Raw genomic sequence first — 17,499 nt, 5'->3', positions numbered from 1 at the left:
AATTATGACCAAGCTCCTCTGTAATTTAAACAAATTAGTATCTGCAGTATATATCAACACACCACTGATTGGTACTGCTATGTACAAACAGAAGGTATCGACACATGTACTATGCTGTATCTCAATTCACGCACTTTTGTACTTTGTACCCAGACACTGCAGTCCAAACAAAGTCAAGTCTTTAAAGAAGTGCAAGTCCAGGTCACGTCTTAAGTCAAAAAAGACGATTGAAGTCCGAAGTTAAAGAATTTTCGAGCACTGATAAGTCATAAGAACTGTTTAGTGTCTCCCAAATAAAATGCCATTCTAACAATGTATTAAATTTGACAAATACAATGAATGCATTTTGAAATTTATAATTGTAATAGCGTTCATTCCTCCATGCTTATTTCATTTCAAAAATGTATTTGTCACACTTTCTGTTTCTAGCTTCATACTGCAGTTATAATTTACAAGGCTTACATTTGACAAAACAGGTAAATACAACATTAGTGAAAATGTACATTCAAAAATCAAAGGCTCACAAGTTGATTTAGTGCCAGCACTTTGATAAAATAAAAAAAAAAAGTGCAAAGATTTCTAAAAACTTGCCAAAATCCTTATCTGGTGACCCTGAGCGCCTCACGGCTCGTGGATGGATTTCTTCCAGAGCTCCACTATAAGAGAGCAGCACCCACTCTTTTCGGCTGCAGAAAACAGCAAAATAATATTTTGTTTCATTTTCAGATGTACAGTGGTGTGAAAAAGTGTTTGACCCCCTTCCTGATTTCCTTTTTTTTTTTTTTTTGCTTTTGTCACACTTTAATGTCATCAAATGATCAAACAAATGTAAATATTAGTTATTATAATTGCAATATTGTTATATAGTACCTGTGTGGTTTGAACCCCAGTGTGACCTGGGACGCCTTCATCCTGGTGTATAAATTCATCATGAAAGAACAAGGGAGAAATACCAAGCTGCAGATGGAAAAAAAACAGCACAGAAGTTAATCCTGTCCACTGTACTTCAGCGTGCACGTGTGTGATTGAACCTACCTCTCTGAAGAATTGTCTTCCTGGTATAGATATAGCAGTTAGCCCGACTCTATCACCACTCTTCCGAATTATTTTGACGATATCCTCATGCTCCATGGACTCCACTGGTTCTCCGTTGACTGCCAGTAGTAGATCTCCATCCTGCATCCCTGCTTCTTCGGCTGGACTTCCCTTATCCACCTCTCGCAGCAAGTGAACTGAGCCACAGATGTTTGTTTTTAGAACACAAGTTAAATGCAGGCGGTCCTCGTGTTACAACATTTGGTGATGCACTCCCGTTGGGTAAGGCAGGCTCTTCTGACGGCAGTGTGTCAAAGCAAATTGAAGTGAAACGAAACATTGCAAAAAGCTCAGAAAGTGATGAAATCAACATGATCTGCATGCCCAGTACAAGCCACGACAATCATCAAGGATACAGATGGTATCTTTGAACATGTGAAAGGATTTGCTCCTATGAAATAGACAGTGATAACTAAGCAGCGCAGTGGTCTCATTCTTGAGATATCCTCCCAATAAGCCTGTCTCTTCCTCCCTTGCAACGCCCCTTCCAGTGTACAAGATGACCACAAAAGTAAGGAATTGTTCTCACATTTTGTTACCGTTTCATTTCAGTCTTGTCTTTTAATCTTCACAAAATGTGTACGTCACTGTGTAACGAGTGCCAACTCGTGTGACTATGCGATAAGTAAGTTGATAAACCTCACTCCCTGACCCCTTAAGAGCCGCACTGATTAATGACTTGACGCCAAGGCTTTTAGCTCGTTGGCTAGCGACAGCCCAGGCAGGATGCAGGACTGGCTGGACCGCGCATGTCGGCACACAGTAGGCATTCACGTTTGGTGTCATACGCTGTAATATGTCACCTGTTTGTTGTGTAACTGACAGCTTCTCTTGTCTCAGCAGGAAACCATAACCATCAGGTCCTTTAACCAAATGTAGGGTCTTGGCTGAGTGTGGGAGCTGGCAGCTTTCTGCCAGTACAGGCACAATGGGCATCTTCCTCCTAATATAGTAAGACTCGCTGTCACCATCAACGACCAGCACCGTCGCAGGGTCTGCACTCTTCTTCAGCTGAGAAGCAAACACACTGTAGGGCTTACTCAGAATGACCGTAAATATTGAGGAAATCGTTTCTTACAGATTTGCTGAGAGAGGAGTGTTTGAGAGTGGACGTTGCAACCCCGTTCATCCAGACCAGTCTGTCGCCACTGGTCACTCCAGCCTTCTCTGCTGGACCATCAGTCACGATACTCAGGATGTGCTGTCCTTTCTGCCCTATATGTTGGTTTTATATAAACTGAATTTAAATCATTATATGATTGCACTAGGCACAAATATAAACAAGATTATCACTGATGGTTGCACATGTCCCATGGTGGTACCTTCCACGGAGATCAGAGTCATCCCCAGGCCGTAGTGTGGGTGTTGGCTGATGTGACACAGTCTGGGCCGAGAGCAAGGACCACCCTTGGAGGCTGTAGCCAACATCTGAAGGTCTACACCCATACACACTGCCTGCAAAGGACAACCAAAGACTCGTCTGTAGAGAAGGATTTAAAGATTATCATTACATTTCATAGAGATGTTTTTATTCCAGTGTCGCATATGAATGCAGTACAGTAGGTACCTAATCTAACCAGAGGTCCTCACGCATTCACAGTGGATCTATCATGCTCCGCAGTACAGGAAGGGTGACTTCCTAGCCGAGTGTAGTATGCAGCCGCTTTACCCAGTGGTGCACAGCTGTGTGCAATCACAATTACTTGGATTCATAAACTCAGTGTCTTTCCATGAACGCCGCTGGTTTATTGTTTTGGTTCTCCTCGCCTGTGCTGTCACCTAAACTGCTTGTGTACCTGTTAATACTGTCCAAGATTTCCAGTTGTTTTTTTTCACAGAGCTTTTTCCTCTGTCGCTTTTTGCTACTTGTATCCTGCACTACCGTGAGTGCCTGCCTGGATCGTGCTAAATGAAGGACTTTTAATTGCACGGCGCGCCCGTCTCTGCATACCGTGCCGTTTCATGACAGGATCCCCCGCTCATTCGCACTCAACTTTGCATATTTTTGGTAAGCTATTTTTTTAGTTAATTTTTTTTCTCCAAAAATAGGTCATTTTTTTCTGCGGACAACAGGACTTATTCACCCCAAGTCTGTAATAATTTAGAAATGCATAATACTGGTCAATTGTGCAGCATACTTGTACCGCTGTTAAAAAAAAGCCCACAAAGTTTGTCTTTATGCTTCATTGATAATATTTTTTGCCAAGTGTTTGGTGGTCCTTGAGCACAACGTATAGTTGCTGTGAAATGCAAAAGTGAAACATAATAAAACTTGCAGCGAGGTGAACACAAGTTAATATGATTGTAAGCAGTGGCGGTTCTAGCTATGGGCCATATAGGCAAATGCTCTCGGGGCGCCGCGAGGGAGGAAGAACTAAAAATCCCATTTACGGTAGTAATGCTCAGCGCACATCTTATCCTCATCTGGTCAGTGCATATGTGTGGCCGATGGGCGCCCTCTACAGGCGTGATGCTTGCGCCCCAAACTAGTATTAACTCGTAGCAACTCGCTGCTCAAACGTGATCAAACGTCCACCACTTGATGTGGATCAAACCAAAGGAGTATGGGGGTTACCGCTGGACCTCTGTCCTCAGGTTAATTGCCAGGTAATTTTTTTAAATTACAACAGCAATTGCTAAAAAATAAAATATTTAATTGCTCATATAATATATTAATTATATCGAATACCAAGAGTCTCAAACGTGTTATTTCACTACGAAATGTGAAATAAAAAGGAGAGAATTGTGAGTCGATATGAGTTGGTTTAGCCTTGACTTCTAGTTGGATGACGGTGGGAGATGATGATGATGATGATGGTGATGGTAATCATATATGTGCCGCTAATTTATCAACAAAACATGGAAAAGACAAAGTCAAAGCCATCAGGTGCAAAATTTAGAAAGAAGACGAGAAACGGGTCAAAGAGAGAGGTATGGAGCTATAGCATCACTTTATTTACACCACGTTGACGAATGTATACGATCAAACAAGCTAACTTTACTTGGTGGCTATAGACGAACCGTTGTTCATTTGTTTTCTTGACTGAGAGTTTTGTGTAAATGTGGATTTAAGTCAAAATCAATTTAAGGAAAGCTTGGGAAATATTTTGGAGCACCTTTCTTAAGTTAGAAAAAAACGTTGTGGGAGTGTGTGTGAGGTGGAGGGGAAGAGGCTGGGAGGAGTTGTACTTGAAGGATTAGAGCACTGCAAAAAGATAATTTTCCATTTGATTTGCTTTGTTTTGCCCAAGGCGTCATTCAAGCCAGAACCGCCACTGATTGTAAGTCGTTGGAATTAGTCACTGGAATTACAACAGGCAAGCAGTGTGGATTTTGTCGACGCGGTTTGGAGAAACGCCTTCGTCGACAGCTTGCCGGGTCAACCCAGTGGCCTGCAGAGCAGGGGAGCCTCATACTTTCGCCAGAGTTGGGTGGAGGCGGTCCCACAACAGACGTAAGCGCATTTGTTGTGCTAGCCTGTGACTCTGATTCATCGGTCCTATCATTGTTATGCTTCATTAGCGGTGAGTATACATTTTACAATGTAAAACGGAGGTTTGGGAGGGGGAGTGAGCCGTATGTAAAAAAAAAAAAAAAAAAGAAGACATTTTTATGGGCATATACCTGTATCAATTACTTGCTGATATTCACCATTCACTGGTAGGTGTGGAATATAACCCCTGCAAACAGTAGAGATCTACTGTAGTTACCGGCGCATAATTCCGAAATTAATTGCTGTTGTGATGGTTTTACGATTGATGATAGGTTTTTTTACCTGCACAGACAACGGTGAGCATCTAACTAAAATGCTCAGGGCAAAACGCTGGAAATTTTGGTTGTACGTCACCTCAAAAGATGCAGATTCCATGCCATAAGGTGCCATGTTGGTCTTCCAGTGACTGGCATGTGAATGATAACACCAAATTTAACACACCCACTCTCCATTCACACCAGAGTCCTTGTAACAAGTACAAAAAAAAGCCAATTAGTACAGTTTAACATAATACTCACTTGTTGCCAGCGGTTTAGACACCGCTCAACGCTAATACGCCAGCTAACGCTGTTGCTATTTACGCCCAACTTTTGGCAACACAGCACACGCCTGTGGTTTCAACACATCCAAGTCCAGTTCGGACTGCAAGGAATAACACAGTATGTAACAAAGTGTTTCCATGTAGCGGCCATGCTGGACTTCCACTTTCTCTCATATCACAGGAACGGTATGACGCACAATTGTAATGGTTTTGAAACTGACTTTTTCATACCGTGGTATACCATAACTTCAACAGTAGGAGGCAGAAGACCTCTACCATTAGGTATGTTGGAAAATTTTGAAATATGTAAAATCAAGTCTGATAAAGCACGGCTTGAACTTTAATTTGATACCTCATTCACATCTCTACCCCAAATATTAAAGAAGTTAGAGCCAATTTCGGTCACACTTTACAATAAGGTACACACAAATACAGTAGTTACTGAGGAACTATTGAGTAGGGGTTAGGGTTAGGTAGGTTTGTTCCTCATTAACTAGTGTAATTTTGTGTAGCTTTATTGTAAATTTCATACTGGAAAATAGTGCCTTTGGTCCCCATTGCTTTAACATTGAGTCAAGACAAAAGATGGGATCAACCCTCGGACCTTGGCAAGTACAACCGTACTACAAAATATATAATACCTTAGGCTGTGAAAATCTGTTTTAAAAGTCAACAGAGTAGCCATTTACACTTTTTTGAAAGTCAAAAAGTCCAGGGAAGAAAATCAAGTGTCATATTTTTCATGTGCAGCAGCGGCAAGCTGTGTATTCTTTTTCACCCCATACTAACCACAAGAAATACCGAGCTATCATCAATAACAGGAATGTATAAAATCCACCAACATCCACTCCATATTTAAGGAAATCCATGTTTTTTAGCATGATTTTCTTACAATGATCCATATTTTATTTGCTTTTATATTTATAATCAAGGCATCCAAATTGAAAATAGGACAATGCAATACAAACACGACATGTTGTAATTGCGGGTAAAAAAAAACAAACATTTTGCACCATCAGATTTTAATGAAATTTCATCTGCAGATAGATATTAAAGTGAACTAATATCCTATATACCTTTTGTCTTGTCCTGAAGCTTCAATCTATCAGTTTGAAAGGCTTAAAGTTGGACTTAATTTTCAAAGCTGTCATATGAGTTGATGTGGTCCAACACTCTATCTAAATCAGATACGAAATTAAAGAGGAAGGAGTAATCTACCTAACAAACAAATTCATTAAGCAATTTGGAGAAGATGGCTTCACGGAGGGCGTCCACTGTCTGGAACTGATGCCCATTTTTTTAAACTTCCCTTGCCATAAACTTGACCACTCCCTTGTTAAAGAAGGTGAAGGTAAAGGTGATGGACCTAAACCTAAACCTATTGAGAATCTGTGGGGCAGCCCCAAATGGAAGGTGGAGGAATGCAAGGTGTCGAACATCCACCAGCTCCGTCATGCAGGACTACAGTGGATTCCAGAGTCAACCTGCGATTTTTGTAGTGAATTCCATGCCCAAAAGAGTTAAGGCAGTGTTGGAAAACAATGTTATGCACACTAAATATTCAGATTTTCAGCACAAATTGGATATTTGAAAAAAATGTACATGGACTACTTTACATTCTATCAAAGTGTCATTTCTTCACTGTTGTCCAATAAAAAGGTATAATACAGTATTTGTGTCATGTTGTGAACACTTCCTGTCCTGCGCTCTTATTTTGGAGTGCTGCACTTCCTGATGGGGGGAAGTTGCAGCCGCTTCACCCCAGTGGTAATGTGCACAGCTGGCCACAATCACAATTAGTGGGGTTTAAAACCCGAGCATCGTTGCAATGACTGTGCTGGTTCATTGACTTGTTGCTCCTCGCCTGTGCTGTCACCTGAACATGTCACAAACTTGTTTCCAGTTTTCCAGTTGCTTATTGTCACAGAGCCTTTTTCTCAGTCACCTTTTGTTTCGTTATGCTGCACTACCGTGAATAGTGGATTTTGTTTGCCTTCTGAGATCAAGCCCTCGACAGCTCCCCGCACTGTGACAATTTGCAAAAATGTGAAGGTTTTTTTCTGTTAAATAAACAATAACCATAATTAAACAGTACAATACAATTTAAGAGAGCTGTTTGGAGGCATCATGTTGTTACCAACAGGTATAACATGTAGATGTGGAATCAAACAGTATGCATGATCAAATATGTGAAATATATCAATGAAAGTGGAGGTGTGTAATAGGTATGTGTGCGAGCCATAATATATGAAGTGTATGTCATCATCTAATACCTGATCGTAGTCATCTCTCCTCAGCACCAGCAGAAACAAATGTAAGCCACATGACTGAATTTTCCTTGCAACCTGTCAGATAAATGCATTCCTTAAATGTCATTGTTTACATGATCATTACTCATCCAGTCATTTACCCTCTACTCTCTCCCCTCCCAACACGTCATATAAAACATTCAACAACTTCATCTTAGTTAATTTTGCTTTCCCATTCCATCCTTTTCTCCAGAAGTTGCATTCTGTAGTTATATGATACTTTTCTCTTGATAAACACAAATTGGTGTTGAATTTGGGGCACTAACCCTGAAGAAGTCCGTGTTGACCACAAATTCATCATTGACCTCCAGCACTCGGTCACCCTCTTGAAGTCCGCTGTGCTCAGCTGGGCTCCATGGCTCCACATCTGTGACTTCAAAGCCCTGGCCGACCATGTTCTTATGCAGGTAGAAGCCAAAGTTCTGCCCCTCCACCCGCCTCAGCTGACAGAGTTTGGTTACAAGGCTGTGGTCTGTTTCTGGACAAAGGGTGTATGAAAACAGACTCATAAAGTGAGGGTTCAGAGTGATGCACCATGACATGACAGGGCCTCTGCAGGGGAAACTTACCAAGATCATCAGTGATGACCAGAGCTGGATTATCGATTCCTTCCTTTGGGTTGAAGGTAAAACTGTCAGCACAAATGTGAAAAGGTTATGTATGCTAAAATGCAACAGGACATTAACTAAATGGACTGAGACACACCTATCAGTCAAGCAATTTGTTCATGAGGGGTTGGACGTTTACGTTCCCTTACATTCTTCAGCATTACAGGGACAATACAATATACTTTAGAGCAGTCAGTGTTCGGCTTGTATAGCAGTATAGATTTATATCCATTGAAAATGCCGACGCACATCCATCAGTAGCTGGCAACACAAGTGAGTACAAAGACACAGTGGATACCTGCACATTCATGGTTCAGCATTCATGGCCCCACAAATTTGCAGATTTTTTGTCAAAATATATTTTTGATTTTTATATTTCTGGAAAAATAGTTTGTTCCGCAGAGAACACATTTCAGCCACCATAAGTTGGTAATCATGTATAAATACGTGATAATACCGGAGAAATGTACATACAGTGTACAAAGTCCACAATTTTTTCATGTCTTTATGCATCACTGTTAATGTTTTTTCATAGTGTTGAGATTTTGCACTTTGTTCCTAGTCCTTGAACACACCATGGTTGTGTGCTGTGAGTGGCTCCAATTTCATCTGTTCTATCATTTTACGTTATTCTAATCATTAGTGGTGAGTACCTATACATTTTATACTTGAAATGTGTTTAGTAAGTTTGTGAGAGCTTGCATTGTGTCGCAAGTGAACAATGGCAATTGAGGAGAGAAGGGGACAGTTCTGATATAATTATATATAATCTGATAGTTACAGGGCCACACAGTGGCCGAGTGGTTAGCATGTTGGCCAGGAGATCGGGACGATTTGGGTTCAAATCTCTGTTGGGCATATCTGTGTGGCGTTTGCATGTTCTCCCGGTGCGGGGGTTTTCTCCGGGTATAAATGAAATCTTCAAGATTAAACAACATAATCATCTAATGCACTTATTTGTTCATATAACTCACAGAGCAATGAAGAAGTTCATGCTCTGTCTCCTTCCGTCAAGTGAGCACCTGTGGGACCGCAGGTGGAATTTCGAGGAGCACAAGATGTCTAACATCCACCAACATGGCGATGTGATCCCACCCTCTGAGAATATTATATGGCTGGGCTTTCTTACTTTTGCTGATCACTTTTGTTTCTATGTTGTTTTTTTTTGGGCGGTTTTTGCCTGACAAGGACTTCATCCATATACACGTGACACATTTGATAAGAAATCATCTGACAAGAGTTATGGCACATTTGAAGAGCCATTTGATTGTGTGTCAGAGAAGATAACGCTGCATGTTTATATTGTCCGCTAACCTTTTCCAGAGGGGAGGAGTAAAAGCAGAGAATGACCAGGGTGAGTGGGGTGCTTACTGTTGACGTTTCTGGCCTTTTTTTTGTCAACCAGTGTGTGTTCCTTGTGTCACTTTGGTTCTCGATGTGTTCAAGTCTAGGTTATTGATGGACCACCAGTCAGTCAGGACTGGACCTCGTCCATGTAGGCTGATTTGTTGTTATTTATCAGTCCTACAACAATGGTGTTGTCAGCAAACCTGACGATGGTGTTTGTGGAGTGTTTGGGGGAGCAATCATGCATGGAGATGGAGTAGAGGGGGCTGAGAACACATCCCTGTGGTGTTCCAATATCCAGAATGAAAGTGGAGGATGTGTGTTCTCCCATCCTGACGTTCTGTGGTCTGTTGTTCTGAAAGTCCAGTATCCATGCGCACAGTGAACTGTCTAAACCCAGGTTGCTCAGTTTTCCAACCAATTTGTGGTAAATGATTGTGTTGAAGGCAGAACAGAAACCCACAAACAGCATCCTTACATACGTGTTCCTCTGGTCCAGGTGAATGAGGAATAGGTGGAGCGCCACAATATTTGACCTGTTGGTCCGGTAGACATACTGGGAACTTTGGCAATGTTTATTGGCAGGCAGGGGTGCCTTATAACGCTTTTATTTTGTGTGTATTCGGTGTCAGCATGATTAGCAGTATAGCTGCTGGATGGGTGGATAGATTGGACTTAGCTGTACTTACCGTGGAAGTTCTATCACATCCTGGGAGCCTGTGGGATGTACAAAACCATATTGTAAAGATGAGCATCTGGACCAGCTCAAGATCAACAAAACGTACTCGTTTAAAACTATTTACATACAATTGAAGTCTTATTCAGTGATTACTCACAGATGTGGTTCAAACACTAACATCTGTCCCTGTCGGTGGTTGATTCTGGAGCTGCTATATAAAATGCCTTGCTCACTGTATGCAGGGCTATTCTTCATTTTATTCACGAAATGTTCTTGAGGAAAGACTGTTGCTAAAACCTCTTTTCTGTCTGCACGCAGATTTAATAAATTAAGATATAACATATAAAAATAAAATAATATAAAATGAAAAATATAAAACACACGGGTGTCAAATTAAAAGATTAATTGCAATGAATTAATTAGTTTTGCAAATTTTAACCTGCTATTTCTGTATGTGATTTTCCTTTTTATAAAATCAGTTTTCACGTATTGGACGTCTGAGTTGTTGGGGGTGTAAAACATTGGGCAATCACACCCTGAAGTGGTCATTGATTGGCTGTCATTGTGTTTGGTCTTGTTTGGCATCAGCTCCCATTGTAGTTGTGAGGACAAGGTGAGGTGTGGGGAGTGGCGGAGAGGAGACATGAAAATGGCAGCACAGACATTAGCAATTAACGATCCGTAGCAAATATCTTTGCCAAACACCCCCCATATGAGCAAGTCTGTGACCAACAGGCTGATAAATGTTGTCACCAAGTGGATGGCAATGAGCTGCATGCCAATAAAAATAGTGGAAGACGAGGGGTAAACATCATACAAGCCACTGTGCAGGACTACACTGACGACCAAAATCAGTAAGATGAACAACAGAAAAACAAAAAAAACGTAAGATTTTGGTGACGTATTCGCCAAACTGTGTTAAAACCGGAGAACACTGGACCTCAGCTGGTCCAGTATTCGATACTTGTCATGCTCAGAAAAGTGTTCTTACTGTTTTTGATGTCAGCGTTTTATATGCACCTGATGTTTTATTTAATTTCTATTTTCTAATTGTTTGGAGACTGGCAAAAGAACACACCAGTATGCGTGTGAGTATTCTCATTTATCCAGGTCATTGTATTCTCAGGGCATTCAATCCATTGCAACTGGACTGTTCAGGTTTTCTTTGAAGACGTTTCACCTCTCATCCGAGCAGGTTTCATCAGTTCATGCTTAAAGACTTGATAGGACTGTTTATGCTCTATGTGGGGGCAGAGCTTTTCCTATCTGCCTCATATTTGATCATGAAGCCTGCTCGGATGACAGGCGAAACGTCTTTGAAGACAACCTGAACAGTCCAGTTGCAATCGATTGCATGCCCTGAGCAGAACACAGCAATATTTTCCCCTGGTGATCGAAATTGAAGGTTGCAGTCACCACTTGGGACTAGTCTCAAATACTTTGGAATGTAAATGGCTGGGACTGCATCTGTTCAAGTCTGCAAAAAAACAATAAATGACTTTATAAACCCACCTTTTTGTCAATATTTTTACAATAATGGAATAGGGGTAAATAGACATTTTTATGGGTGTCGTAATTGCAAAAAGCGAGAATCTACTGTATTGTTAAATTGTTCACGGATAAGTTAGTTGATAAGATGTTTTCTGTTTGCCTAAAACATTTGCCCATGTTTCATTCTGATTATAATTCCGATTATAATCATGATCAACAAATTAAATGCAAAAATCACAATATCAATCATTCAAGGACCTTGGAAAAAAATACTGTATATACATCTGTATCAGTATCAGCATCAGCAATATTGACCTTGTATTTACTTGGTATCGGATCGATACCCAAATTTGGAGTATCATGCAACCCTAATATCTCCCCCGTAAGCAGAAATGGGTGTGGGTTGTTATGGGTTAACAAAGGTTAAACACGATACTGGCACTGTGTGGTGTTGGACCCTAATCAATAAAAAAACAACGCTAGACAGTGTCCATATATGTTCACATTGCTTTAACACAATAAACCATTTTAAACTATACCCAAAACTGATCAAAAGCCACATCTTGCCTTATCTGGACACATTATTTACAGCACATATGTAATTTGATCATTTTTTAAATGCCTTATTTCTGTATCGAGGACCTGACGGTTAAATTGGTGAAAAGGAATTTGTTAAGGAAGTTAAGCATGATGATACGCTTACCTGAGATGGACCTCATGGTATCCCAAAAATGTTTAAACTGAGCCTATTTGTTCAGACTTAAAAAGAGTTGACAGACAAGCTTCACAGCCCGGGGACAATAAAATGGTTTATCAGCAGGTGAGTTGGAGACTCTCAACAGTCATACGGTTTAAATATTTACCCATGGTGTGGTAAAAACATAACTTAAGGCTGTGTGTTTAAGACTGGTGGGAAAGAGGAAACAAACTGAAGGTAAATCTTTGACCTTGTAAAGATAAAACAGCAGATTCAAAATTCAGGGTAAAGTTACTTCAAGTTGACCCCATCACCCCACGCAAGGCTGGTAAAATAGTCCCAGACGTCTGTGCTGTGTTATGTGCTGGAATGTACCGTTAAAATGATCGATTGCGATGCTGCTGCAAATTGAAATAAAAATAGCTGTCATGTTCCGCCTGACAGTTTTTTCATGCAATAAGGTGCTGAATGAATAAGATGTCTATTTTGAAGACCTCAGTATGTTTGGAAACATGATGCCTCCTAATACCGTCAGTAATAGTGTTCCAGCAGGGGGCTGTATTTTGTACAGATGTAATGCATGACTATATATGGAAATATATCGATATTGAAGCCATGGGATGTCAATGCGAAGCCAATATAATAGGACCAATCAAAGTGGCTCAAAAAAAGCGCACACCCACATTTGATGGTATAAAAATTTGTTGTTCGGCCTGAGAACATCAGTTCTCGCATGGGTTAACTGGGATTTATTCTCTCTGTATAAGGAATAAAAATTCAATAGAGACATTGAACACAAGATAACGCCGCTGTCTGGTTTGTCGTTTGCTTGAGCGTACTCTGATTTGTTTTATCTTGGTTTGAATGTATGCCACAAGGATCACTGACTCTCTCCCGGTGTACATTTGTCAGGAATGACTGAAAAACCAAAGATGTGGGCCAAAAACGAATGCTGTGGGCCAAACCAACAAAAAGACTCTTACCTGGCTGACATGACAGAGGTAGGAAAAGACCTCTAGGAAATGCAGACGCCAAAGATGACGAGGGAGCTTGCATTTTTTTAAACACACAATGTTCCACAGGATTACAATAATTGTTTTCTTCAGTACTTCTCTCAGTGGTGCTCATTGCAGGACAACACAAGAAGCTTTTTACGCTGCCCCCTCGCCTCGGTCTTCAGGCTACGTGAGCCCCTGTAACCAGAACTGGCCCTACCCAATGTGGCGCCTTAGGCGAAATTTTATATGACAGCCCCCCCTCCATCAGATTGACATACACTTGCAAAAGAAATCAAATATCATTTGTTTTAAAGTTGTCTTTAATTGAAAAGATGTGTCGCCCAATGTATATGCTTCATAAATTACCAATAAAAAGGGGGAAAACAATCAGAAGTACAATGTAGATACTCTTACCTAAAAAGAAAAATGCTGTAAATAAATCAATAAACAGTAATACATTCTAAATACAGCAATCATCATCAAACAATAGAAATAACCACATACAACTATAAAAGCAGACTTCACTCACTAATTGTACTACAAAAAAGATCAGTTAGGATAATCCATAATGCCACTTACAGAGAACATACAAACCCTTTATTCCTGAAATCACAAATATTAACATTTTTCAACCTGGTAAACCTTCAAACAGCTAAAATTATGCATAAAGCAAAAAATAACCTGTTACCCAAAAACACAATTCACTTTTTCTCATCAGGTGAAGAGAAATATCAATCAATCAATCAATCAAAGTTTATTTATATAGCGCTTTACAATAGCCCACAGGCTCCCAAAGTGCTTTACAATAAAACGATACATAAGAACACAGCATAAAAACAGAACATAAATACAAAGTAAACACAAAATAAAAATTCTATAAGAAAATGCTTCAGTGCTGCAGAGTGCTAAAAGCCTTTAAAAGTACATAAAATGGGAGTCAACAAGAACTAAATATGCATAAAATGAACATAAATACAAGACCGCCCTAGTCGGTGTTGAACGTCTGTCTAAATAAATGAGTTTTCAATTTCGATTTAAAAAGGCTGACTTCAGTAGTGGTGCGAATATCAGTGGGCAGTTTGTTCCACAGTCTGGGAGCAGCGACGGAGAAACAGCGTTCGCCCCACTGTTTGTATTTTGCCCGTGGGAAACCGGGCAGCAGCGTTCTGGACCAGCTGCAGACGCGATACTGAGGTCTGACCTCAATATGACCTTAGGGAAAAATCAACTTAAAACCTATACGCCCGCACAACGCTAAAAACCTGCAGCATATCAGTATGAGGGATCAAATTATGGAACGGATGGAGTAAAAAACTCAAACAATGCACTAAAATTTTAAGAAACAGTTCAAGCAGTTGATGTTTCCAAAATATAAGAAAGAAGAATCCTGAACCACTGGGAAATTCTATGCTGAGCCCAATGACACTTACACTTTATGCAATTTGCAGCAATTTATCCATACAGATTTACCAACCTAAACTTCATTGTAATACATTAATACATTATTTCAAGCTGGCATACGGAACATGTTGAATGGGAAATGAACAAATGCAACGTATTAGCAATTGATGTGAAATGTATTACAATTGTGTAATGCATTAGCAATTGATGGGAAACAAAGAGTGGGTAGGATTGAATAAGCTCTGCTTCTTCCTACTCCTTTTGAACATGTGGAATTATGAATTGTGATGTGATGTATACTGAAATGAAATGGTCAAATCAATCAATGAATCAACATAGTTTGCACACAATAACTCTATCTATACATAAGATACATTTACACTATCCAATAACTGCAGTATATACAAAAAATAACGACATAAAATAGTTGTATAAAATACCTGTAAACACAACTATATGCAAAGCTGTTATGATTGGCATTAAGCCAGTGATTGGACCCCAAAGCAGAGACAACAAAGATGGCGAAGCAAAAAAGGTTTAATAACAAAAAATGCACTCCAATGGAGTGGAAAAAAATACAAAAGAGAAAAACAAAGTACGACATATCAGGGCAAAACCGCGCTGAAAACTACAACAAGGGGAGCTGCTGAAAAAGCTAAGCAGAAATTTCACAGTACTCACAAAAACACTAGGAGAGTACATGTCGAGAGCTAGAAACACGCAAGGCAGCACAACATTAGGAGATGGTTGAGCAGGAAGTGAGCGTAGACATTGCAACAAGTGTGCAGTGTCCAAGCATGGCTTATGAAGGCCTGCTTGCTATTGCTCCAAGGTGTGCGCAGATGGCTCTGCCCCGGCAGGACCGGCAGTTCACTGCAAAAGAGAGCAGCTCCAGCAGAACACGACCCAGAACTATGTAAAAAAAAGACAGACTTATTTTGTATTAGAATTTGTAGTAATAATTAGTTAATCGTAACAACTAGTTTTAATATAATTATATTGAAGGTTAATTTTTTCCCTATGTTGTTGACCCCCTCATGTAGTTTAGTTGTATTCTATGTTTTGAAAAGCTGAGAGCTTTGGGTTGATAGAATGACTATAGTAAATTTAATTTGAAATTTTGAACATTTAAAAATGTTCTTTGCTCTGGCATGCATGTCATGATCTGTTGTGCCTCTCTGCTGCCGCCTGTCTGTGTTCGGCTGCAGTGCACTGCCGGCAGGCCTGGGAGGAGCCACTTCAGCACACCTGCAGCCAATTTCCCAGCCACTTCCTAAGCAGCACACGCATGTCTAATCATTGCCAAATTGTTCCTTGCTACTGGCCTGGTCCATGTTCATGTCAGCTTCGTGTAGTTCTGGTCAATCTGTATCTTGTGAGCACTGTTCCCTGCTTGGCTATTCCATGGCAGCGGTACTTTCTGTTAAACTTTTTCTACCTACGTCCTGCTTGTTATTTTTTGCGGCCTCGTAGGTCCGCTGAGCATTTAGTTTTTTATGTTTCCCTGCTAGTCACCTTTAGTTTTGTATATTTTTTCCCCCATGGTGTGTCCGGTGATTTTTGTTGTACTTTTACTGTTTTGTGTTTTTTCTCCTTGTGATTCACCCTTGTTGGGATCCAGCACCTTGCCTGAGGCCAATTCTGACAACGCAGCCCTGCACAATTTAGCCATACTTCACACCTGTTCACAGCCATCGATCTATCCATGTATCTTTTGGCGTGCAAAATTGCGTATAGCTACGGGGACAAAATAGTGCAAGTGTAAACGAGGCTTTAGCTATGTGTTAGGTCTTCAGAGTCTCTTGCTTACAATAATCACATATACTTTATACCAGTGGTCACCAACCTTTTTGAGACAAAGATCCCTTGTCTCAGGACTGTGGACCTTTGCAAGACCTGCCCCCCTTTGTTTTTAAAAACAAAGCTGTTATTATTGGTTGTTGGCGTCAACATTTCAGCCTTCTCTCATTGTACATTTTGCTCTATTTGCCCATTTTTGCTGTTTTTTTTTTTACATTTTATTTTTGTTTCTGTACTGATGCAATGACAAATGAGTTGGGATGAGCTGGATACTCGTCGATAAGTATCCGTTACGGATAATGCATTTTTGCCGAGTACAAGCATGAAAAGAGTACAGGTCGTCATTATCCGTAATGGTGATGACTGAAAACCCTCATTATGTATTCACGCTTCACGCCCTGTGATTGGCCAGTCACACACAGCAACTGCCCCTCCCAAGACATGTACACAAATACACAGTAACATAACATCTCAGCTATCAGCAGTACACTAAACTCATTGAAATAGCATGCTAACAATATGATTAGTGGCAATGCTGACGAGGCTAACTTAGTTTAGCAGTTAGTGACCAGATCACCAGCCAGATGCTTAAGGCATACAATATCACACAATACAATATCATGGTGCAAACAGCATGTCGCGGTCCGCCGAGTGGCAACGAGGAAGTTTCGTTGCAATGACGAATGGAGTAGAGACGTTTATTTAGTTTGTTTAGAGTTGGAAATACACATATGGTGTTTGAATTGAACTGCTGTTGATGTGTTCAGGTCAGAATAAAGTTATAAAGGAGCGACAGACTCTGTGGGGAGCTACACTGTGCCGCTGTCTGTCGTCATAACAGAGAGCAGTGGCTCGCCATGATGCGTATGTGGGGGGAAAAAAAGATGCGTAGGCGTTAAATACACAAAAAAATTTAATGTAATTAATAAAATATATCAGTTGCCGCAGCTTATGGGGTGGGCTCTATGAGCAAACTACAACTTGGCTTGTTGGCTGAGTGTCGTGGGCAAGACTTGTGCTCTCCGTTGAGGTGGTAAATT

The 17,499-nt window shown here is 40.5% G+C and overlaps 1 protein-coding gene across 1 annotated transcript; it reads right to left on the bottom strand.

Moving 5' to 3' along the window:
* Positions 1–433: 433 nt before the first annotated feature.
* On the bottom strand, positions 434–12,282 carry LOC129191076 (Na(+)/H(+) exchange regulatory cofactor NHE-RF3-like). Its single transcript, XM_054794074.1, has 11 exons — positions 12,267–12,282; positions 10,083–10,110; positions 8,008–8,069; positions 7,705–7,916; positions 7,403–7,474; positions 2,418–2,550; positions 2,174–2,310; positions 1,899–2,106; positions 1,036–1,232; positions 871–957; positions 434–686 (listed from the first exon to the last, which is right to left on the bottom strand). The coding sequence occupies exons 1-11, from the start codon at positions 12,280–12,282 to the stop codon at positions 657–659; spliced, it is 1,182 nt and encodes a 393-aa protein (XP_054650049.1). The 3' UTR covers positions 434–656.
* Positions 12,283–17,499: the final 5,217 nt, after the last annotated feature.

This window comes from Dunckerocampus dactyliophorus, chromosome 12 (genome assembly GCF_027744805.1).
Source record: "Dunckerocampus dactyliophorus isolate RoL2022-P2 chromosome 12, RoL_Ddac_1.1, whole genome shotgun sequence".
NCBI classification, from domain to species: domain Eukaryota; kingdom Metazoa; phylum Chordata; class Actinopteri; order Syngnathiformes; family Syngnathidae; genus Dunckerocampus; species Dunckerocampus dactyliophorus.
This window is presented reverse-complemented; position numbering and strand designations above follow the sequence as displayed.

What these genes read in the sequence shown, in the direction of transcription:
- LOC129191076 (XM_054794074.1), bottom strand. An exon ending in GGAGAGATGACTACGATCAG is followed by an intron (nt 2,551 to 7,402) that starts GTATTAGATGAT and finishes TGTCCTTTGCAG; the next exon opens with GCAGTGTGTATGGGTGTAGA. An exon ending in GACTCTGATCTCCGTGGAAG is followed by an intron (nt 2,311 to 2,417) that starts GTACCACCATGG and finishes ACCAACATATAG; the next exon opens with GGCAGAAAGGACAGCACATC.